Raw genomic sequence first — 27,896 nt, forward strand, 5'->3', positions numbered from 1 at the left:
CTGGGCTGTGCCTGCCTCCCCGTGTGTGAGTCGAACGTAGTTCTTCTAAAAGTCATCGAGGTTCTGTACTTAGCTTGCTAGCTGTGTTATTTTTTTCCCCTCGGACGACGAAGTCTGTACATAAACACATCAGGTCAGTACTTCCTCATCCCGTTTCCGTGTATTTTCTGGTCCAAAGCGGCTGATAAACACGCGTGAAAGTTGTTCAGGTGTTGTTCAGACGTTACTTGAGGTGAGGTGTTAGTTTAGCTCACTAGCTAACCAGCCCATATTGCTTGTGGTCTTAACCACCGGCTCGCTGAACCGCTTTGGGCCTCGCTGCTAGCGTTACTTAGCAACTGATCACATCTCCCCCCCGACCGGGATCCATTTAAGCCGAAGAGGTGACCAGGCACCTCAGCGCCACAACACTATACGAAAATTCATTCGATACAGATGATTTTAGCTAACAATTACGTGTGCTGAGTGAATTTGTAGCAGCAGTGTGCCCTGCTGGAGCGCCGGTGACATTGCGGAGACTTTTGGACTTGTGGAATTTGCCTTTCAGTTACTTAGCTTATGACACCTTTTTCTTTTGGGGGGCTATGTGGGAGGTTTGGACGTGGACGTGTTGAACCTGTGTAGCGCTAATGTCTCCCATTCTTAGGGGAGAAGAGCTACCATTCAGCTAGCTGGTAAGGTGAGTTAGCTGACAGGACATTTTTAGAGCAGCGTTACCAGATGTGCCACCTCATCGACAGCTCCTCGGTCCGCTAGCCACTGGTAGGCAGAGGTGACAAGGCGAGTGTCGCTTACAGGCAAATTCGCTGACCTGACACAAAGATAACTGGGTTTACAGCTCAGCCACAGTGTGCAGTGTGTCAGTGAAGCTGCATTGAGAGGCAGGGGGCTCATGAATGCTATCTTTTTAACTGTGATGTTTGCAGTGCTGTAAGAACACATTAAAGAGGTAGGAAGTCTGTTTTTTGGTCATTCCAGGCCTTATTTATGTCTATTCACACTGGTATGAGCCAGAATCTGTGTAGGACAGGGGTGTGTCTGTAAAATGGCAGCAAGGTGAGGGTTGTTAAATTCAAAACAAGTGAAGTTAGAGGACACAGGATGCTTTTGGCTCTTATTCTGTACCTTTGAGGCTTTTTTTTTTTTGCGTACGTTTGTCAGTGCTAACAGGGGCCTGAATAATCCTCCCTGCAGATGTTTCCTCAAATAGGAAGAGCCAGAGCTTGACTTGGCCTTGAGATGACCAAAGCAGGAGAGAGAATGTGCGAGTCATGTCAGATAATGCACACATCTGAAGATGTAAAGGTGTTAGTTTATTGCTTATGGACGCAATGAAATGCACCCTACTTGGTCTTTGTTTGGGGCAGCTCGAATAGTGGAAATGGGCCTGATTTAGTAGTGAAGTCTCTGGCTAATATTAACCTTGTGGAAGACCATGTGGACTTGGGTAACCATTAACTCCTTCCAACTAGTAGTGAATATACTGAAGAATTTTAAGAACTTCTGTCTGGACGTTAATTTGTTTTCATCCTGTTTTGTGTGGTGGAGGACATTTAAATCATTTGTCAGAGCCATAACACATATCCAATACTTTAATGGACGCTGAGCATGCAAACGTATGTAGTTGTGAAAATGGAAGTCATCTATGTTAATGGAGGTCTCTGAGAAGTCTCACTTCTGCTTTACAAGCTACTGTCTACCTGTTTCTGTTTGTTTATTTACACCAGGGCAGAGATAAAATCATACTACATGTGATGTAATGTGAATCTACTTAAGAATTATACTTTTTTTGCATGCATCAGTGTATTAAATCTCTTTAACTTTTGCAAAGCTTGAGTATTTGATGTTTTTCCCAAGCTACAGATTAGACTGAGTCAGTGGCAAAAGATTAACATTACTGCTGTGGGAAATTCTTCACCGTGAGAGGATCATGTTCAGCTGACAGCATCAGCTCACCAATCAGAGCTGTAACATCCTCTGGTCAAGCTCATATGATTTTTGTACTAGAGCTTTGTGGTTTTTCTGATAGAACTAACCTTTTGCTTTTAAAACTCTCTGCACAATGAATGTAACCTCTGCGTATTGTACCACACGTTCATGGGTCAATCAGACTAGAAAGTGCAGTCTTGCATAGACAGTCTTCAGCTATAATGGCTTCCCTGTTTTGCCTATTTTTGACCTGAGGGCTTGAGTCAGTCGTCACTCAAAGACACAGCGGGATAAAACTGGAGCACTGCTTTCAAACTGGGTCATGTCTGCTGATGGCCACCTTTCACTCTCTGCTGAGAAATATCTTGGAGGCTGCGTGAGAGCTTCCTTTCTTAAGTTGTTTAGGTAAACCTGTGTAGTGCAGCTCTTAGGCCCTTTCAGGAATGAAAGGTATGTTTGTGTGCTGCTGTTGAACAAGTCTTACATTTAATTTCTTTTCTTTGAAGACGAGCGTCTCGCCTGACTCCGAGGAGGTTCACGTCATAGTTTGTTTTGAAGTGAAAAACTTTTAACGCTCTCAGGAATTCGATACATGCACAGCTTGTTTCATTGTCCCGGGACATTTCAGATGTTTGCAGTCAATGATTACAGGAATAGCTACATATAATAAAATCTTTTCTTGACATTGTTCAAGCCCTTGAGCTCCTTGTTTTCACTCATAACGTGACAAGGTAAAGCCCAAGTACAGAATTAAGTGTCAGTACACTAAATGAAAACCCTTGTTTGTATACTGGTAGAATTTCATTATAAGCTCATTTCTTTGCAGATTACATACAAAAACGGTTGTGATAATTCCATACTTGTACAAACAGTGTCTCGGCTGGATGGGGACATATGCAGGGTCCTTCCCTGCCTAAGTGCATGTTAAAGGTCAGCAGATGTATAAAACATTATGATTATGATTCCACAGTCTTTGCTTCAAGTAAGTGACAGACAATTTCTGTTAAAATGGAGCGTTCAGCCAATCTGCTTGTGTGCTGAGGTAATCTGACAAACAGGATAATCTGCTGCCTGTGGTCGTGTTTCTGCAGTAATCCAGTTTTATAAAAAGCTGCCAGCCAAGCCTTACTTGTTGTTTGATGTCAGAATGATAGATTGAGAGAGAACCTCTGTGACACAGTCTGTGCTCTGTGGTCAAGGTCACACATTATCAGACGTTCAGATGGCACTACCACAGACTGCACGTTGGTTAGGCTGTGAAGGGGTATTTTTAGATCTAACTGTGATGTCGTGTATGCCGAGGAACTTGTTGTCATAACAAAATACCTCCATTAACACAGCACTAAAAACAAAGTCTACAGATCATGGCTTGCAACAGGTGCACTGTTGTTTATTAGTTTAGTTAAATAAATTAAATCAATTATTTAAATAAATTATTTTTGTCAAAGACAATAAGAGTTAAAGGCAGAGGATATTGGCAGAAGGCACACAAGGGTTATTGACCAATGAGTAAAAATACTTTAGTAAAGGTTCACAAAATCAAGTAATGTTACTTGTTTTGTTTTTCCCTCTCTCTCTCAACAGGGTCCTTTTTGCAAGAAGCGCTTTTTCTCCCTTCTCCCTTTTCCTCATTTTTTTTCTTTTTTTTTTTCCTTTTTTTGTTTATTAAATTTTGGTGCGGAGAGAAAAAGCATTGCCATCACAGAGCAGCAGGCAGTGGTTTTGATGGTCTGGGGTCAGTCTGTATCCAGGGACGAACACAAGCCTTGTGGTTCAGTTCACAGGAGGAAACATGAGCACAGCCAAGCCCAGTGGCATAAAAGTGCCTAGCAAGATAGCTCGGCCACCTGGAACAGGAGCCCCCAAGACCAACCCCAGCACAGGTAGGAATACATGTCGAAACTCTTCAGCTGAGTAGCATTTGAATGCAGGTATAGCCTTATTTAAAACAATGTACATGTTTGGTGTTTTTTTTTTTGTTTGTTTGTTTTTTTGTGTGTTTTGTTTTTAAACTTACCGTAAACATGAAAATTGATTCTTGAATAAATAATTAGTATATTCTTAATGCAAGATTTCCCTTTGGTACCCCGTTAAGCAGCAAGACTTAAACAGATGACAGTACATTTATAGTGTTATATAAATATAAAAATTAGTGCTATAAAAATGAGTCCTGTCAGCGTTAGTCTCATTAAAATGACGTTAACGCCATAACCGCATTAACGCAGCAAATCTCCGTTAGCTCGTTAATGCGTGCAGCCCCATGCATGAGGCGATCCGCGCTAACTCGCTAACGGAGATTTGCTGCGTTAATGCGGTTATGGCGTTAACGTCATTTTAACGAGACTAACGCTGACAGCACTAATAAAAATATATATATACAAGGGGTGTGTTGTGTTTGCTCTGCATTTGTGACGTGGCTTTCTGATTCAAATTAATAACTTAATGAGTTTACTTTAAGTCTGCTCTCTCTCTCACCAAAATGCAGCTAAAACTGCTGTTGCAGACAAATCAGCTGCAAGTACCAGCACTGGAGAGTCGGGGAATGTGGAGGAGAGCTTCCAGATTGGGGATCGAGTTTGGGTGAATGGAAATAAGCCGGGCTACATACAGTTTTTGGGAGAAACGCAGTTTGCCCCAGGACAGTGGGCAGGAATTGTTCTAGACGAGCCAATTGGGAAGAACGATGGGTCAGTAGCAGGCGTTCGATACTTTCAGTGTGAAGCCCTGCGAGGGATTTTTACCCGCCCCTCCAAGTTGTCTCGCACAGAAGGAGAGGCTAATGGAACTCAGACGGCTCCGACGTCCCGCGCAGCATCACCCACTCCCTCAGTCGGAAGCGTAGCCACAAAAACAGCACCGCCTTCAAGTACTGCGACAGCCAAGAAGGCCTCAACAGCAACAACACCAGCTACCCCATCTTCCAACCTTGCAAGGACAAACAGTGAATCTGTCTCCAACCTCTCAGAGACTGGATCGGTCAAGAAGGGGGAACGGGAACTGAAGATTGGTGACCGTGTGTTGGTAAAGTTTGTTAAAGTTTCTATAAGTAGAGGAAAAAAAAAGTTGCTTACAGTTTTCTTCCCTGAACATTTCAGCAAAGCTACAAAAATCTGAAGGTTCTCCCTTTTGTGTTTTAGCAATGTCAGCAGGGCCTTGAGAATCACATGACTCATGAAGCTGTCCTCCAGTTTTTGGGAAGCTAACAAATGAAATATGGTTGCTTTCACTTGTACTTTGAACCATTCACTTCTGAGTCAGTGAAGTAGTTTTAGTAACGGAGTATAGTGTAGTACAGTCACTCAGGTCTGCTTATAGATGTTGAGTGCATTGCTTCCTCCTTATGAATTCCTTCCCCCCCCCCCCCCCCCCACAATGACGAGGATGTGTAGCACATTAAGTAAAGAGGAAGTGTTACTCATGCCTGTTGGGCAGCAGAGGAAATATGCTCACCATTACCAAATTTAGTAAACTTTCCAACTGTGCAATTTAAAATCATTTAGAAATTATTTTATAAATAATTTATTATTATTATAAATTATTTTTATAAATGATGTATTTATAAAAAATAAAATGTAATAAACACACACATACCCCACAATCCTGGCATGTTTGCATCTGTTGCTTTTATGGAATTATCTCCCTTGGGATTTATTACCAGGCAAAGCTGATTACTTTTTAGTCCCCTTTCATCTGTTAAGAGAATTAAATGTTGGCTAATCTTTGGTGTATTTCCTCTTAGGTTGGTGGTACAAAGGCAGGAGTGGTACGCTTCCTTGGAGAAACAGACTTTGCCAAAGGCGAGTGGTGTGGCGTGGAATTGGACGAGCCCCTAGGAAAGAACGATGGGGCAGTGGCAGGCACAAGGTACGGAAGCCACAAGATCTATAAACAAGTTGTGTGTAAACTCAACCACACTCCTCCTTTTATTGAACACTTTTATTATTGTGGTTGTATTCAGATATTTTCAGTGCCAGCCCAAGTATGGCTTATTTGCTCCAGTGCACAAAGTCACACGCATTGGCTTTCCTTCCACTACGCCTGCCAAAGCAAAAACAACCGTTCGGAAAGTGGTGGCCACCCCGGCGGGGCTGAAGAGGAGCCCCAGTGCCTCATCCATCAGTACCATGAGCTCTGTGGCATCTTCTGTTAGTGCTAAGCCGAGCCGCACAGGCCTGGTGAGACACACTTATTAAAAAAAAAAACAACAAAGAACAACAATGGTGTATTACCTGTGGCATTATGGTGAGAGACACGCAGCAGTATGAACATGGTACCTGTCTCTCTTTCTACAGCTGACAGAGACATCCTCAAGGTATAATCGAAAGATTTCAGGCACCACAGCCCTGCAAGAGGCACTGAAGGAAAAGCAACAGCATATTGAGCAGCTCATGGCTGAGAGGGACATGGAGAGGGCAGAAGTTGCCAAGGCCACAAGCCATGTTGGAGAAATGGAGCAAGAAATTACCCTGCTGAGGGATGAGCATGAGCAGGTCAGCTCAGTCACTGAGCCTGAACTACAGTTAGAGTTTAGTATGTATTAATTTTATCTCTTTTAAATGTTTGTCTGTGATTTTGACAGATGGAGGCAAAGATGGATCAGTTGCGTGCCTTGGTAGAAGCTGCAGACAAAGACAAGGTGGAGCTGCTGAATCAGCTTGAGGAGGAGCGTAGGTGAGAGTGTGGGACTAGTTAAAGATGCTCATGAGAGCATATTAGGTCCTCTAGTTTCAATGTTGTGAGACACTGAAAGTGGGGTGAGAGCTTTGCTCCCAGTGCTGTTGTTTTACAGTCATAAGGTAATAAATTTGTTGTTGGCATCGCTCTTGATCACTGCAGTTTAGAGGTGGCTTGTGCCTCAGAAGAGTATGTTTCTGTTAAATAGGAAGGTGGAGGACCTTCAGTTTCGTGTTGAGGAAGTTTCCATTACCAAAGGAGACCTGGAGGTAAATACACAGCACGGATACACACCGCTGACTTCATATCTAAATTTACACTTCAGACGCAGTGGGCTGCCCCATTCACCGTGCCCGAAATTCCAGTTTACATAAACCCACATAATAAAGGGATTTAAAATGTTGGTAAAGCTAGCAAAATTGGAGTAGCTACTCCAAGGTCCAGTTTGGTAAATTTGAATTTCAAATCAGTCAAAGCTTCTCAACTAGATTCCTATAATATAATATGGAGCATAATATATCTACTTTAATCTTACATGAGATTCACAGAAGTACAGTCAAGTCAATACAGTGTTTGCATTTAAACCTGCCCCCATTTCCATTAAATCACCAAATCTGACATCTTGATTTTGAAAGTGTTAGTTTTATGTAACCGCCAACTTAATGCAGACAGATAAATTATGTCATGATCTGTTTACCATTTGTTATTGGGTTTTTTTTTTGTTGTTGTTGTTTTTAGCAACTTGCATCCCAAATTGCAATATTGAGAGTGCAGTAGCTCAGTAGTATATGTGTTTCTTTTCTAATTAAAGAATTTATTTATTCCACAGTGTTGCACAGGAAACCACCTCTGTTACTCTGAAGGCATCCTAGCTCAAAATAGATGTTTTAAACTGTGGGCTACAGGGTTAGAAACTCAATTTTCCTTCTCTTTAAATGTGTGTACTAACAGTTAAAGCAGCAGATATTCATAAATAATTTTGTGTAGTTAAAAAAAAAAAATATGACCACCAAACTAAAAAATAATGTGTTAACTTCAAGCTGTTGAAGGTGTACTAATGTTGAGCTGTAACCCTCAGTAACCCTCCCTGTTCAGTGACGCGGTCTTATTGCTTCTTCTTCCTTCCCATCTTTGTCTTTCATGTTGGTCCAGTGCTCAGCATGGAACCACTGGAAATGCTCCCTTGTCTTTTCACTACCCAGTCACAGTCCTAATTTCTGAGCCTGCCCACTGCAACCAGGGAGGAATAACCCCTATATTAAGAGTTAAAATGTAATTTAATATATGTGTTTTAAGTTTTCTAATCAAACCGGTCCAATGTCCGTACCACTGACTGGATATGGTGCATCAGATTGTTAAATATTAGTTTATTTTATCCAGTTGTATCCAATGAAGACCTGGGATAAACCATGGTCTACATACATTTAAAAGTGGTGCTATTCCAATTTTCCAAACAGACCCTCTTTTTAACTTTTATTGTGTTTACATAAGATTAGAAGCAGAGCATTTTTCTAAGTAATGCTTTATTAAGCTCCCATAAAAATCTGTACTTGTAGCACCAAAATACAGAGAAAGCCAGTGAGATCCTTTCTATTTCTTGAGCCTAAAATGTTTCTGTTACTGATTGATTTCTGTTAAGTTGGTCACAAGTCTTGCACATGGTGGTCTGATAACTGCTGGTTTCTCACAACACTAAATATATAAAGTGTGGACAGTGGCCTCATCACCAAAGAGAGAAAGCAGTGTAGGTATTGGCAACACTAATTGCTGTATATAGAAAGCCACAATAATAAATGTCTTTATATTGACTTCGTCTGGTAAAATCGGACATCTTCTGTATATTAACATGCACCGACTTTGTGTTAGTGACACACAGGGATCAGGAAACTCCCAGTACTGCCTTCTCTCCACACCGTGGTGAAGTCATGTTAACTTGATTTTACTTGCTGGCTTGGCACACAGTATCAAATTTTCTGTGTATCATAACAGTCTGTGTGGTTTGTTTACCAGGTGACATTTTTTTTTGCATGGTTACTTCTAAACTGCTTCCATCAACATACTCATCCTGCACATCAATACTACATGCCCCCGTCGTCCGCTGCTTGTTGTTTTTGTTTTGTTTTTTTCTTTCCCCCCCACCGTTTCTTTAAAAAAAATCCCTATTTGCAGCTGTTTATGGCACAGCCTGAAAGTTCTGCATGGGGGTGTTTTCTCATTTCCACTCATCCACCACTATCCACACCCACCCAGTGTCCTTGCCTCAACCCTTCAAATACTCACTTGCGCACACACAGACCACACACCACACACACTTTCACTGTCATCCCTATCCAACCCCTCCTTCCTTTCTCCTGTCTCCCTCCCTCTCTGTCTGCGTTGGGCTGGCATGTGATGGTGGCACTGGTGTGTTTTCTTCCTCTCCCCCTTGTTTACTAACAGACGCAGACCAGACTGGAGCATGCCCACATTAAGGAGCTTGAACAGAGCCTGCTCTTTGAAAAGACCAAAGCTGAGAAACTCCAAAGAGAGTTAGAAGACACTAGGGTAATGAATTCTGCTCTGCAGCGTGTTGCGTTGGGAAAAAGGCCCGTAGCCAAAAAATGTGCAGCAGTAACTGGACTCTTGCTGTATATGGGCTTGTGGTAAATGTACCCTACAGATGCATTTTATCAGCTTTACATAAAACTAATAACCCTGATCTTAAAAACCAGATTAAATCATATCCTAAAATATTAAACATCTTTGGTATATTTAAAATCCTAAATTAGTCAGCCCTGCTTACAGTTTGCAAATTAAATGTCAAAAGTATTAGTTTCTTTTGTCACACTTTATCAGATATTAAATTATCTCAAATTTACACTGGCCCACTCAAAATCTTTGTATATTGAAAATATGGAGGTTTTGACCTCCAAAACAATAACCATGTGTATCTGACAGAGACACATGTTTACCTATATTTTCCAGCAGATGGTTTTGTGATATCACTGCTTAACCAGACAGACAAACTCCTCCCCAGCTTGTACCAAGCTAATCATTTTCCCGGTTATCCTATGCTCTCCTTTCCCAGTCCTTCCTGACATCCATTTGTCCCGCTTATTTGGTGTCCCTGCGTTTTGCTAGTTTAAAACCGGATCCACCTCCCAGACCACTCCACCTACAGTGTTACAGTCACAGTAAATGTATAGTTTCGAGGAGGATTAGGCCTGTAGGTTTAAAACTGCACTATGTTAACAAAAAAAAGAAAAAAATATATAGTTTTGTACCAGAGCTTGATTAGTGTAAAAGTACTATAAAATATCAGGACTACCTGAGATGTTTTTAGTTTGTGTGTCCGATAAATCATGACGTCAGTGAGGACACTTTCTAGTCTAATACTTGGTGGAAAATCTCTTGCACACTGCTGTAGCTCCATACATGCTTTCAGTGTTCACTTCCATTATTTGGATCATACCGTTTATAACCACAAGAGGTCAGTATAATGATTTATTTTTAACATCAAATGTTTTGTATCCTTCTCATTTAAAAAAAGCAAATTGAGGAAAAAATCTCACCCAGTAATCACTTTAAATTACTTTAACAAAAAGTTTTTCAGTTATTTAGCAAAAGTTAGTTATTAAATAATCTTATTAATCCCTTTAAAAAAAATGTACTAAGATATTTAGTAGGCTAGTTTGAGATACATTTTTAAATAAAAATTTCCTGCTTTTAAAGGTTGCTACTGTGTCAGAAAGATCCCGTATTATGGAACTTGAGAGGGACCTTGCACTTCGAACAAGAGAGGTAGCTGACCTGCAGCTGCGTCTTGGGGTCCAGCAGGGCTCTGAGGACTCAATCTCCACTCTTTCTCCCCTCCTGGAAGAAATAAACTCTCTGAGGGATCAGTTGGCTTCTCAGGAAACTAGTCATCAAGAAGAGCTGGGTAAATACAAGGAGAAGCTAGAAGCTCAAGAAAAAATCCACAATGATGCGGTTGCTCAGCTTCAGGCTACATCTGTGAGGCTCTCTGGTGACAAAGAGCAGCTGCAGATGCGCTTAAGTCAGGCAGAGAAGGAGAATGCTGATGCTGTTGAACTGTGGCGTTCAAAGTTGGAGGCTGCCGTTGCCTCTCACCAGCAAGCCATGGAAGAGCTGAAGGTGTCCTTCAGCAAAGGTGCAGGTGCTCAGACAGAAGAACTTGTAGAAACCAAAAGTGCACTTGAGAAGCTGAAGTTGGAGCACAAGTCAGCTCTGGAGGAAGCTGCCGCCAAACACAAAGCTGAAGCCACGGCATGGACTCAGGAGTTGAAGGCGCTGAAGGCAGAGGTGCTGTCTCTGACTGAGGACAAAGAGCGACTGGAGGAGTCACTTCGGTCCAGTGTTGAAAAAACAGAAGAACAGCACCTGGTGGAGATGGAGGATGTTCTTGGAAAGCTTCATGCTGCTGAACTTAGGGTAAAGGAGCTTGAGGAGAAGGAAGCGACGCTAGCACAACAGGCTCAAGACAAGGATGGAGAAACCAAAGAACAGATGGCGGAAATGGTGGCTCTGCGGAGCAAAGTAGCACAAAGTAACCAGGAGCTTGTAGCTCTGAAAGCTCAGCTAGAGGAGGTACAGAGCCAAGGAGACAAGCAGGGTGCCAAGGTGGGTTCTTAGTAGCTTCATGATCAATAAATGCTCCCTTTTTGTTATGTGCCATATTTTTCTCCTGGTGATGTGATTATCCTTGGCTTGGTGTACCATTTTCATAAAATCATTGCTTTTGGTTTGTTATGCATTTCATTGCATTTTATATGTTAAAGGTTGCTGAATTAAACTCTCAGTTGGAGGGCAAACAGCAGGAAGTCCTCTCTTTACAGCAGAGTCTGAATAATGTAAAGCAGGAGAAGGATACCCTGGAACAAGAACTTGGAGGCCTGGTGAGAACTGTGACTTAATTTTTGGTTTTGGGGATATTCTCCCCAAATTGTACCTCCCTTTTTCCCACAGTTTACCTTTATCTTATTTTTGTTATTTCTCGGCTGCAGTTTTTAATTTGTTGATATTTATTTTTGTCACACAACAAATCTGCATGTATATCTGCAGTAAGCTAGTGTCAGCTAATATTTACTGATCCAGTGGGTTGATCTCAGTATTGAACGCAGTTAAAACATTACATATTGGCAGTTTGTCTACCGTAGAAGTCTCATATTAAAAAAATATTTCCTTCACTTTGCCCACAGAAACAAAAGGTGGCTGAAAGCACAGAGGAGCAGACTACATCATCAAAAACTATGCAAGGTAATCTGAGTCACTCTGTGTTCAGTTACTGAAATGTTTTCACATCCCATTTTCCCGTCATCTGCTGTCATTCTACGTTTTTAATGTGCAAAATCTTCTAGTATCAGTATAATTCTTTTGTTTGTTTGTTTTTTGTTTTGTTTTTGTAGAAACACTTGAGAAACTGAGTAAGAAAGAAGAGGAGTACACATCCTTGGCCCAAGAATCAGAGTCATTAAAAAGTCAGCTTGCTGGTAAGCTCATTATCATTTCATTGATCTATCTTTAAATGTTGTGTGTGTGTGTGTGTACATTTTTTGTTTTAACAAAGTCATCTTTTTTTATGGGTTTTTTTTTTTTTTTTGGTTGTTATAGGGCTGGAGAGGAAGCTAAAGGCTTCAGATGAAAAGAACGAGCAGCTTTCAAAAGACAAAAACAAGCTGGAAAATGATATCTCTGATATGATGAGGGCATCAGGTGATAGTTCTGTACAGCTGACCAAAATGAATGAAGAACTCATACAGAAAGAAAGGTACCACACTTTAATTTTCCATCATTAAATATGACCTGATTACAATGTTTACTCAGAAAGAGTCGGATACTTGTTTTTCTTTTGTTTTAGTCCACGTAATTTGTAATTTATCCGACTGCTCACTGCACATCCTCCTCTTCTTTTGTCATCACACAGGAGGCTGGAGGAGTTACAAAATCACCTAGCAGAGGAGAAGGAGAAGGTGGCACGCTTAAATGAACAACTCCAACAAGAAGTGTCCCACAAAGAGCACGAGCTCAAAGAGACTAGAGAGGCACATCAGACTGAAATAAATACCCTTCAGGAGAAGATCACTACCTTGGTTAGTCACAAAAAATATGTTTTGATGTATATTTTGAGTACATATGTTGAGCTAGCATTTTCAATGCACACATCTGTTTTTAGAAATGCTCACAGCATCTTTATTTCACTAACCACAAACACTTCATTTAACGTCAGAGCGGTTAACTTATGGCAGGAATTAATCAGCCTGTTCACTGGTGAACTCATAACTGCAAATGGAAACGCTTATTACTCGATGTAAATTATTCCACTAAAAACATATTCTTTAGACATGAGCTGCATCAAAACAAGGCAACAAAAATTTTATTGTTGTGTTCCCTTTCTTGTTCCCTGTTCTTTAGGAGAAGACTGTTAAACAGGGTGAGACCTTGGTTGAGGAGCTCAAGGCCTCACAGGAGAAATCCCTCTCTCAGGTGTCTGAACTCCATGCAAAGGAATTAGAAACACTGCAGAGTCAGGTTGACAAGTTTAAGCAGGAACTCTCCTCCTCCAAGGACAAAACCCAAGAGCTAGAGAAGATGGTGTCTGAACTGCAGCCATACAAAGAGCAGGCCCAGGTAAGTGCAAACACCTTCTGGTGCATTTTTATTTTTGGCAATTTGGTAGCCTCGAACATTAAAACGATTGAAACGGAAACAGTGAGGAAGATGTATTTAACTGTTTTGGGGTTTTTTTTGTCGTTGCTTATTTACGTTTTGCCATACACATTATTTGTTTTGAGTTGCTAATTTTCCCCTCACATTACAGTTAATAACAAGCCCTACAATCAAAGGCACCATGGGTTGCATGCTTGCAGGGGTAGAGCTTATAAAATTCTGTCTGTATTTATAGATGGTTTATGGTTATTAGTGGAAAAACATTCACATAAAGAGAAACGATTAGTTTTAAATGCTGTGCACATGGATCGCATGTTCACCTTCAGATCAATCTGGATTGCCATGGATTTAGAAAGTTTTCAGACTATAAACTTTTTTTTTAAGAACTTCAGATCAGGATGACATGGATACAGTTACAGACATAAACCCAAAATGACAAAGTTATTGTTTAAATTTATGAAGTCATAGTAAAAAATCTCTCTTAAAAAAACATCATACTGGTTGCTGAGCTATACAGATTTATGTGGATACTGGACCATATTACAAATTGTATGTTTAGGTATTGATTTAAAATTTTCTTAATTACATTAAGTGATAACTATTATTTGTAGCATGCCCCTGCTAGCATGTTTCATAAGCATGCCTTGTTTTTTTTCCTTTTTTTAAAAATTAGAACATTTTCACTTTTCAAAAAATTTATTTGTTTGTGTCAGTGCTCACTTAAAAAGTTTATTTTACATTCATTAGTCGTGAGATGGATGGTTACAATTTTTTTGTTTATTTTTTTGAGTTGCAATTTAAACTTGGTGTACTCACAAATAAGGCAATCAAGATGTGATTCAAGACTTTGAAATCCAACAGTTGAACCAAAGTTAAGTATTGATGCGTTCTAACATGTGTTTGTGAATTTTTCAGTTATGTTGCAAGTCAAGTTACTATATATCATTCTACACTCAGTAAAAGGTTCATAAATTTAAATTTTAAGGATAATTTTTGATGCTTTGATACAAATACAACCACACGCTTCAGAATCAAGTCTGCAGCTTTGGTTTGAAGTCGCATAACAAATAAGCTCCAGCTGCCTTGGCTCCCATGACATAGACATGTAAGATTTCAGCCTGAAACCTTTCTTAATATATATGTTTATCTTGATAAAACTTGAACTTGTAAAACCTGTGTATTTTTGTTCATGAAGGTGTGCCTTGGTTAAAAAACTACTTTTTGTTAGGTGTTTGCAAAAGGTTTGGTTTTCCTCGTCTGATACTATCAATCTTCGGTCTTCCAGGACCTCAAATTTCTGCAATCTAGTAATCACCACAGCCTGATTATGGACTTTTTCATTTTGATCAGCACCTCTTTAACCTGTTAACTGTCAACCACTAACCAAATGGAATAAACTCAAGACCTTTCTATATAGAAGATCAATTTCATGCCCCAGTGTGGCCGGTTTTCTCATTATTTCATGAACAAATATCAGTCTGTTCTCCAGTAACTGAAAAATGAAAGGATGATGTATATTACAGTACCAAAAGGTTTTAAATTACCCGGTTGCTGACAGCTTTTCACCATGAACGTGAGGCTTAAAGGGAACCAATCTAAGTAGTTCAGGGAATATTCTTTGTAACCCTTTAAATTAAAGGTGGAAGTGTCATCAATCATATCTTGATTGCTTCATTTTAGATGCCCTGTTCAAGTCGTATTTAAAGAAAGCAGAAGTGAAAAATGTTCTGCCTCATATTTATATATGTATATCTTTTGAAAGTCATTGTGGTGTAAGCTCTGGTGTGATCTTTTGCCATTTTTGATGCTTCTGCAGCTTAACCTTTCCATTTGCATATGACTGATATCCATATCTGCTTGGTTTATTTTGTATTCATTCATTCCTTGCTTTGGGTATTCCCCTCCCTTTTTTCTGTCATCTTTTGTTTTCCCAGTGTTTTTCTGCTGAGCTTGACTCCTACAAGCATGACGTTGAACAGTTGTCCAAAAAACTGGAAAAGCAAAACCTAGATCTGGAAAATATGTATAAGGAAAGTGAGGATTTTAAGGCTGAGAAAGGCAAACTGGAGAAGCAGCTTTCAGATGTTCAGGCTAAGCTTTCTGCCCTTGAGATTATTCACCAGGAACTTTCAGTCCAGAATAAAGAACTGCTTACAACCAGAGAAAAGCTAACAAAACGCCAAGAGGAACTGCTCGCCACTAAGAAGCATTCAGATGAAGAGAAGGTTTCAATGAATGAGGAACTTGACAAGCTCAAAAGCCTTCTTCTAGAAGCACAGACTGAAATCAAAGATCTGAAGCAAAGTAAAAGTGAGTATCTGGCTCAAATTGAGGAGCTTCAAAGACAAAATGCAGAGAAGAATGATTCTATCCTAAAGCATCAACAGGACATTGAGCAAACTGAAGCGAAAAACAAGCAGCTACTTGAGGATTATGAAAAAGTGTGCAAGGAGAGAAACTGGCTTGAAGAGGACCTTAATGAAAGCAAGTCAAGGCTGACGTGTGAGAAGGACAATCTGATTTTGGAGAGAGATTCTGCTAGAAATGCTAAAAAGTCTCTTGATGCTAAGAATGCTGAGTTTCAGGTAAAACTGAAATCCTTGAACTTAGAAAAAGAAGATCTCACAATGAAGAACACCCAGCTCCAAGCCCTAGCAGAAACGCTGACAAAAGAGAAAGCAGAGATGTCCTCTGAAATCAGCGCAGTTGTGGAGGACAAAAAGAGCCTTGAGACTGTGAAGGAGGAGCTCCAGAATAAGCTTAGTATTACAAAGAAAGACATGGAGAGCTATATCCGTGAATGTGAAGAACTTAAAGTCTCAAAAATGAGCTTGGCCCAGATGCTTGAAGAATTCAAGACAAGCAGTCAAGTGACTGATTCTGAAAGGATTCACTTGCTACAGGAGAAGGAAGACCTTCTTGCAATCCAAAGAAAAACCTCTAACGAGAAAGAAGAGCTTCTCAGAGAGATACAAGAATTAAAGAAAAAGCTTCAAGTATCAACAGAACAGCTGACCCAGACCAGAGAGAAATTTGAAGAAACGTTAGTATCTGTTGAGCAAGAGAAGCAAGCGCTTCGTCTTCAGAATTCTGAAACGGAGATGGCTCTCCATGCTTTACGAAAAGAGAAGATGAGCCTGGATTCAGCGCTGGAACAGCAGAAAATGGACTATGAGCATTTGGCTGGGGAGAAGGAAGAGTTAGAAGAGAAGCACACAAAGGCCGTATCTGACAAAAGTGCTTTTTCTCTCGAACGTGATAAGCTAGCTAGTGATATCCGAACAATCAATGACCAACTGGATAGTTGCTCCAGAACTAATGTTAACCTTATTCAGGAGAAGAATCACTTATCAACAGTGCTGGAGGAAACCGAACTGCAAAAAAAAGAGTTTGAAGCCAAGTTGACTTCTTTGAAACTGGAAAAGACTGACCTGCAAAATGAACTGAAGAAAAAGTCCTCTGATAATGAAATGCTTGAAAAGAGCAAAGCTGAACTCAGTGAAGAGCACAGTAAACTAAAACTGAATTTTGGGGAGGCTAACTCTGAGCTTGTTAATCAGGTAGAGAAACTTACAGAAGAACACAAACATCTTCAGTCCTTACAGACTGAGGCAGAGAGAAAAGTGCTGTCCTTGCAGAAGGAGAACCAGGAGCTGGTTCAGGAGATCCAGGAGTTGAAAAGTCAGATTAATTCAGTCTCCGATGCCAAGCGCGTACTTGAGACCCAGCTGCAGACTGAATCTAATGAGCGCAGTAAAGCGGTGTCTGACCACGATCATCTTTCCAAGCAAATTGAGGAACTACAGAGAGCTTTGTCCAAAGTTGCTCAGGAAAAAGAAGAGCTTTCATACAACTTCAGCAATGCTGAGGAGCAAAAGAAGGCCTTCATGGTGGATGTGGAGGCTTTGAAGGCACAACTGAAGCGCCAAGAGCAAGAAAATTCACAGTTGACAGAAGATAAAGACCAGTTATTATCGAAGCTGGAGGAGCTGGGCAGACAGATGACCTCACTGACCACAGAGAAGGATGAGCTGTTAGCCAGCCAGTGTAAACTAGAGCAGGGGATTTCTTCCCTCCAGACGGACAAGGAGAACTGGCTTGCAGAGCAATCAAAACTTCTTGAAGAGTTGAAGTGTTTGCAGGTTAGTCAGGAAAAACTACAGGTTGATGTTAAGGTCCTACAGACAGACAAAGAAACTTTGGAAAAGCAATATCAAGATGCTGTAGCCGAGGTATCTGCTTCCACTGCTGTAAAAGAAGAAATTTCCTCCAGCATCGCACATTTAACAGCTCAGAAGGATGCCCTCCGGGTGGAGAAGGATGAAGCCACCCAGCAAGTCAGGCAACTGGAATCACAGCTAAAAAATGCCATTTCTAAGCAGCTTGAGGTATTTGTCCTCCTGTAGAAATCACTGATTAACACACGTTAGAACGGCTGGGGCTATGTCACCCTCTCACTGCATGCCTGCTGGTTTGTCGCACTGTCCCTCTGCTCTTTATGTCTTAACACTTTCCATTTACTAACCAGTGTTTACCTCTTTTAGCTCCCAGCCTTAGCCTGTGGGTTTATAACGTGATCTGATGTTGGGTAAAAATTCCTGTTGATCATATGGTTATGTAGGTGTTAGGTGATCTGGGTCCTGCTCAATGATAAGTGAGAAATGCCATAACTTAAATAGTTGACTGTCTCTTCCACAAGACAATCAGCTGTCAGTGTCCGTTCTGAGGCCACAGGATTTAAGTCTTTATGCACTAATTATGTTTCCTCATTGTGAAATCTTCATGTTGTTCATTTTTAGGCACACTTGGATTGCAAAAACCTGAGGTCTGATAATTGTCGAGCTATTTGAGGAAATAATTTAACATGTAGTTAATTACATTTTTTTTAAATTGCTGTCAAAACAAATCATGCATTACGAGTAGTTAAATCTGATCTGCGAATTTCTAATTCTAGTGTTTTGGTTAAAGTAATTTGGTGTCCTAACCAACAATCTGCTGCTTTTAATTTCAATCTGTTCTGATCATTCGCCGTTTAGGCTGCAGAGGCCTCTGGCAAGACAGCCAAGGCTCTCGAACAGCTGACAAAAGAGAAGGCCGTGTTGATGCAGCAGAAGAATGAAGTCCAGTCTTTGCTGGACGAGCTGCAGACTTCCAAGCAGGAGTTGGAAACACAGGTAAAAGATGGGATTTTGAAGAGAAACTTCTAATAATGTAACCTTGGGCGGAAGTGGCTTTTTGTATAAAGTGATGTGAAAGTGATGGTGTGAAGTAAAAATCTTCTGATTGTATTTATCTCCACCTTTTGTTGTTTGTTTGTTTGTTTTTTAAAGCTGGAAACGCTGAAGAAAGAGAACTCCAAGTATCAAGAAGACCTTAATGTATCCAAAGAGCAGCTTTGCAATGAAACTCAGAGGAGAAAAAGTTTATGCCAGGAAATGTGAGTACATCCTCATCCTCAACTGTTTTCTGTTACAGAAACATTTCATATTCATATTTTCAATCAACTAAATAGCGTGTTATTGTAAAGATATGAAAAGCCAGTGTATCAATCAATCAATCAATCAATCTTTATTTATAAAGCACTTTTCATACAAAACAAACTGTAGCACAAAGTGCTTTACATGGTTAAAAGCAGCCCACCCCACCCCACCCTCCCACTCATCCCCCGCACTCTCATTAACAGAAACGGTCATGGATACACCCCCCCCCACACACACACACACACACACACACACACACACACACTTAAAGAGTAAAATTGGGCTGGGTACGCATTAGCCAAGTGAGGAAACACTATCACAGGGAGCCGTCTGCACCGGGAGCCGGTCACAGACCGCAGCCTCCAGGCTGGGCACACAGCAGGAGGGCGGCAAAGAAGCCCCCCAGCCAGGCTGAGAGGATCCACAGAGCCCCAGCAGCCACGGTCGATCACAGCCCCGGTGCAGAGAGCCCCCTCCGAGGAAACACTGGAGATATAACCTAATAAGAATATAAACAGGATAAAAAGATAAAATAAATAAGAGTGGGATACAATATAAATATAAGTATAAACAGAGTAAGAAGATAAAAAATGAATAAGAATACAATCAATAGATATTAGGTAAAACTAAATTAATAATATAAATAGAATAACAGGATAAAATAAATAAGCGTTAGTTATAAGCTAAATTAAAAAGGTGGGTCTTGAGCCTGTTTTTAAAAACATGAACGTTCTCTGCGGCCCTGAGCTCCTCCGGCAGGCTGTTCCACAGTCGAGGACCATACCACTGAAAAGCTGCCTCTCCGTGAGTATGTGTCCTGACTTTAGGGACAATCAAAAGGCCAGTACCAGAGGACCTCAGGGTCCGTGAGGGTTCATATGGTAAAAGCAGATCTGAAAGATAAGAAGGCCCAAGACCATTAAGACATTTAAAAACCAATAAAAGAACTTTAAAATCGATCCTGAAACACACGGGGAGCCAATGCAGCGATTGTAAAACCGGTGTAATGTGGGCCCGCCCTCTGGTCTTCGTCAGCACACGAGCTGCAGAGTTTTGCAAAAGTTGCAAAGGTGAAATATTCTTTTTGGGGAGACCAGAGAGCAGGGCATTACAATAATCAATGCGACTGGTAATAAAAGCATGCATCAGCATCTCCGTGTTGGCCCGAGAGAGAATAGGGCGGACTCTGGCTATATTTTTTAGATGATAAAATCCAATTTTGGTTACATGTTTAATATGTGGGATAAAACCAAGCTCAGAGTCAAGAATAACACCCAGGTTTTTCACTTGTAGTGAAGGGCATAGTGAAAATGCCTGTAATTTAGACAGGAGTTTCTCTCTCTGAGCCTCAGGACCGAAGATTAAAACTTCAGTTTTGTCCTGGTTAAGCTGTAAAAAGTTTTCTGCCATCCAAGATTTTATATCTAGAATACAGTTAAAAAGGGCATCCATTGGTCTGGTGTCATCAGGAGACACGGAGATGTACAGCTGAGTGTCATCAGCGTAACTGTGGAAGTTCACTCCATGCCTCCTGATGACACCGCCAAGAGGGAGCATATACAAATTAAAAAGTACAGGGCCTAAATCCGACCCTTGAGGCACACCACATGTCATTTTATGGATCTTAGAGGAGCATGTATCCATACACACCATAAAAGTTCTGTCTGAGAGATAGGAAGTGAACCAGTTGTGTACAGCACCAGAGAGGCCCACCATGTGTTTCAATCTGTTTAAAAGTATAGCGTGGTCTACTGTATCAAAAGCTGCGCTTAGATCCAGTAGCACCAGGACTGTGAGCTTTTGGGAGTCCCAGTTACATCTAAGATCATTTAAAACCTTTAGGAGAGCGGTCTCTGTGCTGTGGTTCACCCTAAATCCAGACTGAAATATTTCTAGGATCTGTTTATCATTCAGAAAATCATTAATCTGAGTAAAAGCAAGTTTTTCTAAAATTTTACTTAAAAATGGTAAGTTGGATACAGGTCTGTAGTTATTAAAATCATTGCAATCTAAATTGCTCTTCTTCAGAAGGGGCCTCACCACCGCCGTTTTAAAGTCAGCAGGGAAGACACCCAACTGAAGAGAGCAATTCATCATGTATAAAAGCTCAGCTTCAAAAAATCCATAAAGTGTTTTAAAAAGTGGAGAGGGGATTGGATCTAAAAGACATGTGGTGGGTCTCACTGTGGAGAAAACTTTCTTAAGGTTCTCAGCATTAACCAGGACAAAGCTGTCCAGTGTCTCCTCAGGTACAATCGAGCCTTCAGATGTGTTTAAAATCATAACACGAGAAGATAAAATATCACATCTGATGGAGCTGATTTTTCCCCTGAAGTGGTCTGCAAACTGCTCGCAGAGTGAGTCTGTGGGGGGTCTTTGGGAGCTGTTAAAATCAGGGTTAAATAAGTGATCTATGGTGGAGAAGAGGACCTTGGGATTATTTTTGTTATTACTGATTATTTTGGCGAAGTATGAATTTCTTGAATTCCTTAGTGTATTATTGTAAATTTTAAGTTGCTTGCAAAGTATTTGATGGTTGATTTCATTTTTATTTTTCCTCCATCTCCTTTCTGCTGCCCTGCAATTTCTTATGGTCTGTTTGAGTTGAAAAATTACTTGGATGAGTTGAACAACAATATTTTTCTCCAGTGAGGAGCTTAAAGAAGCGGTCTCTGTGAAGTCGCAGTCCCTACAGACGCTCCAAGATGAGAAAAACAGACTGACTCAGGAGCTCGATAATAAACACAGAGACCAGAGTGACGTTGTGAAGGTTAAAACTTATTCTTTGGATACAGAGACCCACATGATTCTGATTTTTAAATTCAGCTGACAGTGACTGAATATTAACCATTTTGTGTTTTTGTTTTTTTTCCTTTGCCAGCTTAAGGATGAGCACTCAAAGCTCAAAAAACAGTTGGAAGAATTGAAGCAAAGGTAAAATTATTCGCACCTGCATTACGTGATTCACGCAAAGTGGATAACATATGTTTTTCTTTTGTTTCATAAAATGTTTGTTTTTAATAATCAGACCACTTACAAATATGTAGTAAATATCACTTTATGATTCTTGCTTTTGCAGAAAAAGTTTTAAAAAATCTTTAAAAAAATCTTCTACTTAATTTGATATTTCTTTACACTTCCCTCATATACACCTTTTACCAGAAATGTATATAGACACTGGTTTGTACAGCTTGTGATTGACTAAATCCACACTAAATCCCCCCCCCAAGGTTTTTAAGCCTGTTGTCCACATTGGCCAGCAGGAGGTGGCGCCCAGCCGCCAGGTTCAAAACAAGCCTAGATGCAGCCAATGACAGAAAGTAAAATATTAAAATTCAAATAGTAGCTGAATTAGCTTCTTTTTTTTTTTTTTGTCAGACAGACAACTGAGGAAATTTATTGTTTCACAGTGCAAGATAATGATTGATCATTTGAAGTGTTGGTCATTGAAAGCTACTTTAGTAGAGTGCAAGATAAAAATGTGGCGCTGGGAATGAGGAGGTCCACTTTAAAGCCTTTTATAAACAGCATAAGCACGAATGACTTCAGCTACTAAACATCTGAACTGGTGAATAAGTGAATATGCTCTTCCTTTCCTTTAAAGCCTGCCAAATAATACCTTCAGGTACTTAATGCTTTTTAATATTACTCCATGTCAGTCATGTCACAGCGTAAATATACATTCACTGGCCAATTCATTAGGTACAAACTGAGCATCAGAATGAGGAAGAAAGGTGTTTTAAGTGAGTTTGAACATGGTATGGTTGTTGGTCTGAGTATTTAAAAAAACAAAACAAACAAAAAAACCTGCTGTTCTGCTGTGATTTTCTCACCCAGCCATCTCTATAAGATTGATTTTTTTTTTAATTTATTTATTTATTTTTAACAAAAAGGGAAAATATCCAGTTAGCAGCAATTCTCGCGATGAAAATTCCTTGTTTCTTCCAGAGGAGAAAGACCACACAGCTTTAAGATGATGGAAGGGTAACAGTAATTCAAATAACTATTTCCTACAAGCAAGGTATGCAGAAGAGTCCCTCTGAACACGTCAAACCTTGAAGCTGATGGTCTACAGCAGCACAAGACCACACTAGGTGTCACTCTGGTCAGCTAAGAATGGGAAACTGAGGAAACTTGCACGGACTCAACAAAATTAGACAATAGAAGGTGGGAAAAACACTGCTTGGTCTGAGTCTGAATTTCTGCTGGAAAAATTCAGAATGTAGGATCAGAATTTGGTGCAAAAAACATGAAAACAGGGATCCATCCTGCCTTGCATCAGCAGTTCAGTTTGTTGACGGTGGCGTAATGGTGTGGGGGATATTTTCTTGGCACACTTTGGGCCCCTTGCTACCAAGTGGGCATCGTTTAAACACCACATCCTGTCTGAGTGTTGTTGCTGACCATGTGCATCACTTTATGACCACAGTGTACCAGTTTACTGATGGCTGCTTTCAGTGTGACAGCACCATGTCACAAAACTCAAATAATCTCCAACTGCTTTCTTGAACATGACAGTGAGCTCCTTTTGGATGTGGTGGGAAAGAGATTAGCATCATGGATGTGCAGCCACACATATTCCAGCCACATTTTGAATATGTGCCACTAAGAATTAACACAGCTTTGAAGACACAAGGGAGTCCAACCTGGTACTAGCAAGGTGTGCCTAATGAACTGGCTAGTGAGTGTATATTGACCACATTTCTGTAAACCTGTACAAGACGCTAATGCTTGTAATTTATCCTACAGCTCCATCCCACCTGCATGACATGTTGTTTGTACTGGATCTCAGTTTTAGCATTGTCTTCAGTACATTTGCTGTCTTACAATTAGAAAATTTTGTCCATAGAAATAAACTTTCTCCATTTGTCTCCTGAAATAGTGAGAGCGCCTTGAAGGAACAGCTGGATAAGGAGAAGGCTGCCCTCCAACAGTCCATCCATAAAAACGGTGCCTTAATCTCAGAAAAGGACCAGCAGGTGGAAAACCTCAAGAGCGAGGTAATTTATTTGAAGTTGTTATAGCAAATCACAGCCAGGGGAAGGATGTTGTAACATAATTCTGAAGCACAAACTTTTTCATCTGATTGTTGTTGATGGAGTCTGTGCACTGCAATACCAAGTGTTTGCTCCAAGGAACATTTTTATGTCAGCTGGCTGTTAAATGCCATGTGTGGCTTTCAGTGTCATTTCCCTGTCACAGTTGGTATAGCTTTTAATTGGAGGTTCGAGGCACATTTCTTTAAATTCAGAGGCTAGAAACAGGAAGTTGCTTCTAGGTCATAAAGTGTGGCCACGCTTTCTGCTTAAAAATGAAACTTGAAAGTGCATCCGTGAAATGCAAGAAACATCTGGAGGTGGTGACACATTTCTGTTATGCTTTCGTCTTCTTATTTTGAATATACTCTCAAATCTTGGCTTGAAGATTGGCTGAGATTGTATTTGTACACTGTTTGTTTATTTTGTACTATAATGCTGAAAAGAAACGTTTCAGTAATTTAATATCAAGGGTTGTTTTGTTTTGTGTTTTTCATCATAGCTGGCTGTAGTACGTGGGGAAAGTGCCTCAGTTAAGACACTGCAGGGTACAATTCAATCCTTGGAGCAGGACAAAGCTACTCTACAGGCGCGTGTGCAGAGACTGGAGAAGGATCTGACCGCGGGGCCCGTTGGTAAGTCCTCAGGCACAACAGTGCACAGTTTCAATATAGCCAGACTTTCTTTGTGTCACCTGGCTCAGATAATTGATATCAGAATGATTTTCTGTTGGCCTCTGCTTCGGGCTATGTGTGTTTGTATTTATTTAAAAAAAAAAAAGGGGGGGGGGCATTTGATATGTAATTTCCCACAATGATGCAGTGCGTGCAGCACCACTTTCTTCTGCCGTGTTAGTCATTTACTGCTCAGCAGATTAAATGTATAAAATGTATTCCTTCAGCAAAGAGTCTATATAGCATGTCGAGGATATGGAGAGTAAAAGGTCAATGAAAATATGCAATAAAGGTTGATTTTAATCCAAAACTGCACAAACATGCTTATGTTATGTAGACTGGAGTTGCTGTGGCGGTCTAGCCAGGTCTACATACTTCATTAACCCTTTAATCTCATCTTGTACTGCAGCCATTCGATAGCAGCAGAATTAATGAAACTTGAAAGTGCATCCATCCAAAGGTAAACTAATTTCTGTTTTCCAGGTGATGCAGTGTTGGACCAAATGAGGGAGGATAAGGAGACTGCAGAGAGTCAGGTGTGTACTGCGGCACTCCCGATTGACACTGGTGAACAGACTGAGAGTTTTGCTTTGTCTATTTTATTCTTTTAACACATTCAGTGTAACAATGCTTTCCTACCCTGCCCGTTTGGGGCAGCTGTATGGAAACAGACTTCCTGAATGCTGTTTGTGAATGACTGGGCCGTTTGCTCATGCAGTACTACTAAATGACACTATGTTTTTGTTTGTAGCAACAGGCTATATAGTGGATTTTATAGTTCTGTTGACTCATTTAATTCTTACAGTATAATGTTTTGTGGAGGTGAATTTAGTGGAGTTTAATTTCACTGAAAGTATTTGAAGCTTCCGTCATCTCAGGCTCTACAAGGATGACTGATAAAGCCAAACAAATTGGTAACACACTTCCATCGGGTCACCTCTGTGAGCGTGTTTTCAGCTTCACGAGTTTCCCTCCCATGTTTATTCTAAAAATGTTATACTGTAGAACGTGTCTGTGATGACTTGAGCGTGTTGTCGAGCAGAAGTCCTAATTTGAATTTCACTTTCTTTTTTTTTTCTCCTTCTCTTTCTTTATTCCAACTCTTCTCCTCTGCCCTGTCTCTGATGTTGGCAATGCTGCACCACCATCAGGCAGCGGTTTGTTATTGTTTTCATCAGCTTCACTTGTGCATGTTTGTCCATCACTGTGGCTCTTATGTTTCATGTGGTCGAGTCACATTATTTGGTGTGAAAACTACAAATGTCCTCCAAAAATGAATCGAGCTTGATTTAAGCGTTCAGTGAGTGCTCTGTTAAAATTCACAGAGGTTTTAATTGGCAGTCATTAATCATCATAAGTGAGCTTTCTTTGTGGCTCATTTCAAGCTTTGATTCTTCTTTGATGACTCGCAGTAGCCACTCAGCACCTTTTTTTTTTTTTTTTTCTGTTTTTTTGGTTTGTTTGTTTTATAAGGGGGATTTAATTTTTGGGAATATTTAGTGACACGTAGTTACTGTTGTCGTAACATCACCATAGTTACTGTCCACATTGTTGTAGCAATCAAAGCCTTTGAACATAGTACAATAATTCTAACCCCCATTAGCTGTTTAAAATTATTAATATGTTAGAAAATGTTGTGCTCATTGATCTCCAGGGGCAGCCTTGATGCTAATGTTGTGTGTTTCCTTTACAGATTGATTTCCTGAATTCAGTCATTGTGGACCTCCAGAAGAAGAATCAGGAGCTCAAGGACAAACTGGAAAAAATGGCAGCTGCTGCCCTTAATGGGAATAATCCAAGCGAGCTGGATAACTATGACGGGTAAGTCCGATTCACAAAAGAGCTTCTCAGGTGTTTAAAATGATGTTCGCTGCGTGGCAATGACTCTGAACAATTTCTCCTTCTCCTTTTTTTCTGCTGCTTCTCCATTGTTTTTGTTCATGATTTTCTCCTTTTGTTCCTCCTTTTTCTCTCCTTTTGCTTCTTTCTTCTTGTCTTCTCCTTTTTTCTACCCCTTTTTTCTCCTCCTCTTTTTTCTTCCTTCTTTTGCTTCTTCTTTGTCATTTTATCCTTCTTCTTCTACTTTTTCTCCTGCTCCACAGCCACGACAAGCAGCCTGCAAAGAAGAAACCTCCCCCGAGGCTCTTCTGCGACATCTGCGACTGCTTTGACCTCCACGACACTGAGGACTGTCCTACGCAAACGCAGATGCCAGACTCCCCTCCACACACCACCTACCATGGCAATAAGGGTGAGGAGCGGCCCTACTGCGACATCTGTGAGGTCTTTGGGCACTGGACTGACTCCTGTAACGATGACCAGACCTTTTAAAGCCTTTTTGCTTTGTTTTTTCTTTTTTTTTAAACCCTCGTTCGCACAATCACTATATTTGCACACCATTTTGGATTACGCTGTGCTTCTGGGGTCCTAATTGTGCGTGTGTGTATGCATTTTGTGTGCTTGTTTTTTTTTGTTTCAAGCATCTTTGTTGTCCACACCACCCCTTAAGCGCTCTTAGAGGAGAAAGGTTTGGCAGAATCTCTCCATTCATTCAAATAAATTGCTACACATGAAATAACAGTTTCATTTGCAATTGTAAATGAGTTTGAAGGAAAAAAAAAGTTTGATATCTTGGGTTTGTGTGAGTGAGGGGCTAATGTAAGTGGATGTATCATTCTCGGAGATTCTTCAAATCATTTAATTTATCAGTATGTTAACACCGTTTGCACAGCTTGTAAGGGGGTTACAGAGATAATATAATATCATAAAAGGTGTTTATTTGAAGCTGTAAATGACTTGATTGAAAAACAAATGTCAGTTTGCGCAAAGTCTGGGAGCTATAGTTTATTTTTTATGCCTGGAAATGCTATGTACTTAAAGATTTGATAGTATGAGTGTAAATTTGTAACAGGGAGAGGTTTCCTTGCTCTGATATGGAGTTGGAGCAAAAAGCAATGCTGTTTGGCTTTAATAGGGAACTTTTTTTATGGACTTTGAAAAGGACTGCAGGAAGATTGATAAGAATAAAAGAAACTGTTAAATAATGGACTTGATGCTTAAGTCCTCAGTTCCTGTAATGGAACTGTGCCTTTCCAAAAAAAGTTTCTTAGAAGATCATTTCTGTATGAAACGGTGAAACACTTTGGCATTTCTCACAACATGTTTTCAATATTGGTGTATTAAAAAATAAATAAAACATTTATGGGTAAATGAAGCATCTTTGTGCACAATTCCTTCATAATAATATCTGTGTGTCACGCCTGAATCCTTCTGCCTTGGTGCACTATACAGTGAAAACAGTACACTAAATATGCAAACCTTTATTTTATACATTTCAAAACCAGAGTACTAAAGCAGGGGGGAATTGTTTAATAGACTGCAAACGTGTTCATAGAGGCACACTTAAAAAGCTCCAGAAGCCAAATCTGGAGCACTTG

At 40.3% G+C, this 27,896-nt stretch overlaps 1 protein-coding gene across 4 annotated transcripts; it reads left to right on the top strand.

Moving 5' to 3' along the window:
- On the top strand, nucleotides 1–27,660 carry clip1a (CAP-GLY domain containing linker protein 1a). Of its 4 annotated transcripts, XM_063490745.1 has the most exons (27): nucleotides 1–133; nucleotides 3,514–3,812; nucleotides 4,415–4,950; nucleotides 5,669–5,793; nucleotides 5,888–6,104; nucleotides 6,222–6,419; nucleotides 6,509–6,600; nucleotides 6,812–6,872; nucleotides 9,043–9,147; nucleotides 10,315–11,223; nucleotides 11,382–11,498; nucleotides 11,802–11,859; nucleotides 12,009–12,092; nucleotides 12,214–12,370; nucleotides 12,527–12,692; nucleotides 13,015–13,230; nucleotides 15,204–17,657; nucleotides 18,306–18,443; nucleotides 18,600–18,706; nucleotides 21,399–21,519; nucleotides 21,631–21,683; nucleotides 22,354–22,374; nucleotides 23,632–23,749; nucleotides 24,288–24,420; nucleotides 24,943–24,995; nucleotides 26,153–26,280; nucleotides 26,562–27,660. In XM_063490745.1, the coding sequence occupies exons 2-27, from the start codon at nucleotides 3,722–3,724 to the stop codon at nucleotides 26,788–26,790; spliced, it is 6,687 nt and encodes a 2,228-aa protein (XP_063346815.1). In that variant the 5' UTR covers nucleotides 1–133; nucleotides 3,514–3,721; the 3' UTR covers nucleotides 26,791–27,660. The 4 variants fall into 4 exon arrangements, with proteins under 4 accessions (XP_063346815.1, XP_063346816.1, XP_063346817.1 ...); XM_063490746.1 differs by lacking the exon at nucleotides 22,354–22,374; XM_063490747.1 differs by lacking the exon at nucleotides 9,043–9,147.
- The last annotated feature ends 236 nt before the right edge of the window (nucleotides 27,661–27,896 follow it).

The sequence above is a fragment of the Pelmatolapia mariae genome, linkage group LG12 (genome assembly GCF_036321145.2).
Source record: "Pelmatolapia mariae isolate MD_Pm_ZW linkage group LG12, Pm_UMD_F_2, whole genome shotgun sequence".
In the NCBI taxonomy this organism is placed as follows: domain Eukaryota; kingdom Metazoa; phylum Chordata; class Actinopteri; order Cichliformes; family Cichlidae; genus Pelmatolapia; species Pelmatolapia mariae.

Excerpts from the sequence above, each read along its gene's own strand:
- clip1a (XM_063490745.1), top strand. The coding sequence starts at position 3,722 with ATGAGCACAGCCAAGCCCAGTGGCATAAAAGTGCCTAGCAAGATAGCT. Across the intron at positions 6,420-6,508 it reads TGAGGGATGAGCATGAGCAG|ATGGAGGCAAAGATGGATCA; the intron begins GTCAGCTCAGTC and ends TGATTTTGACAG. Across the intron at positions 21,520-21,630 it reads ACCAGAGTGACGTTGTGAAG|CTTAAGGATGAGCACTCAAA; the intron begins GTTAAAACTTAT and ends TTCCTTTGCCAG.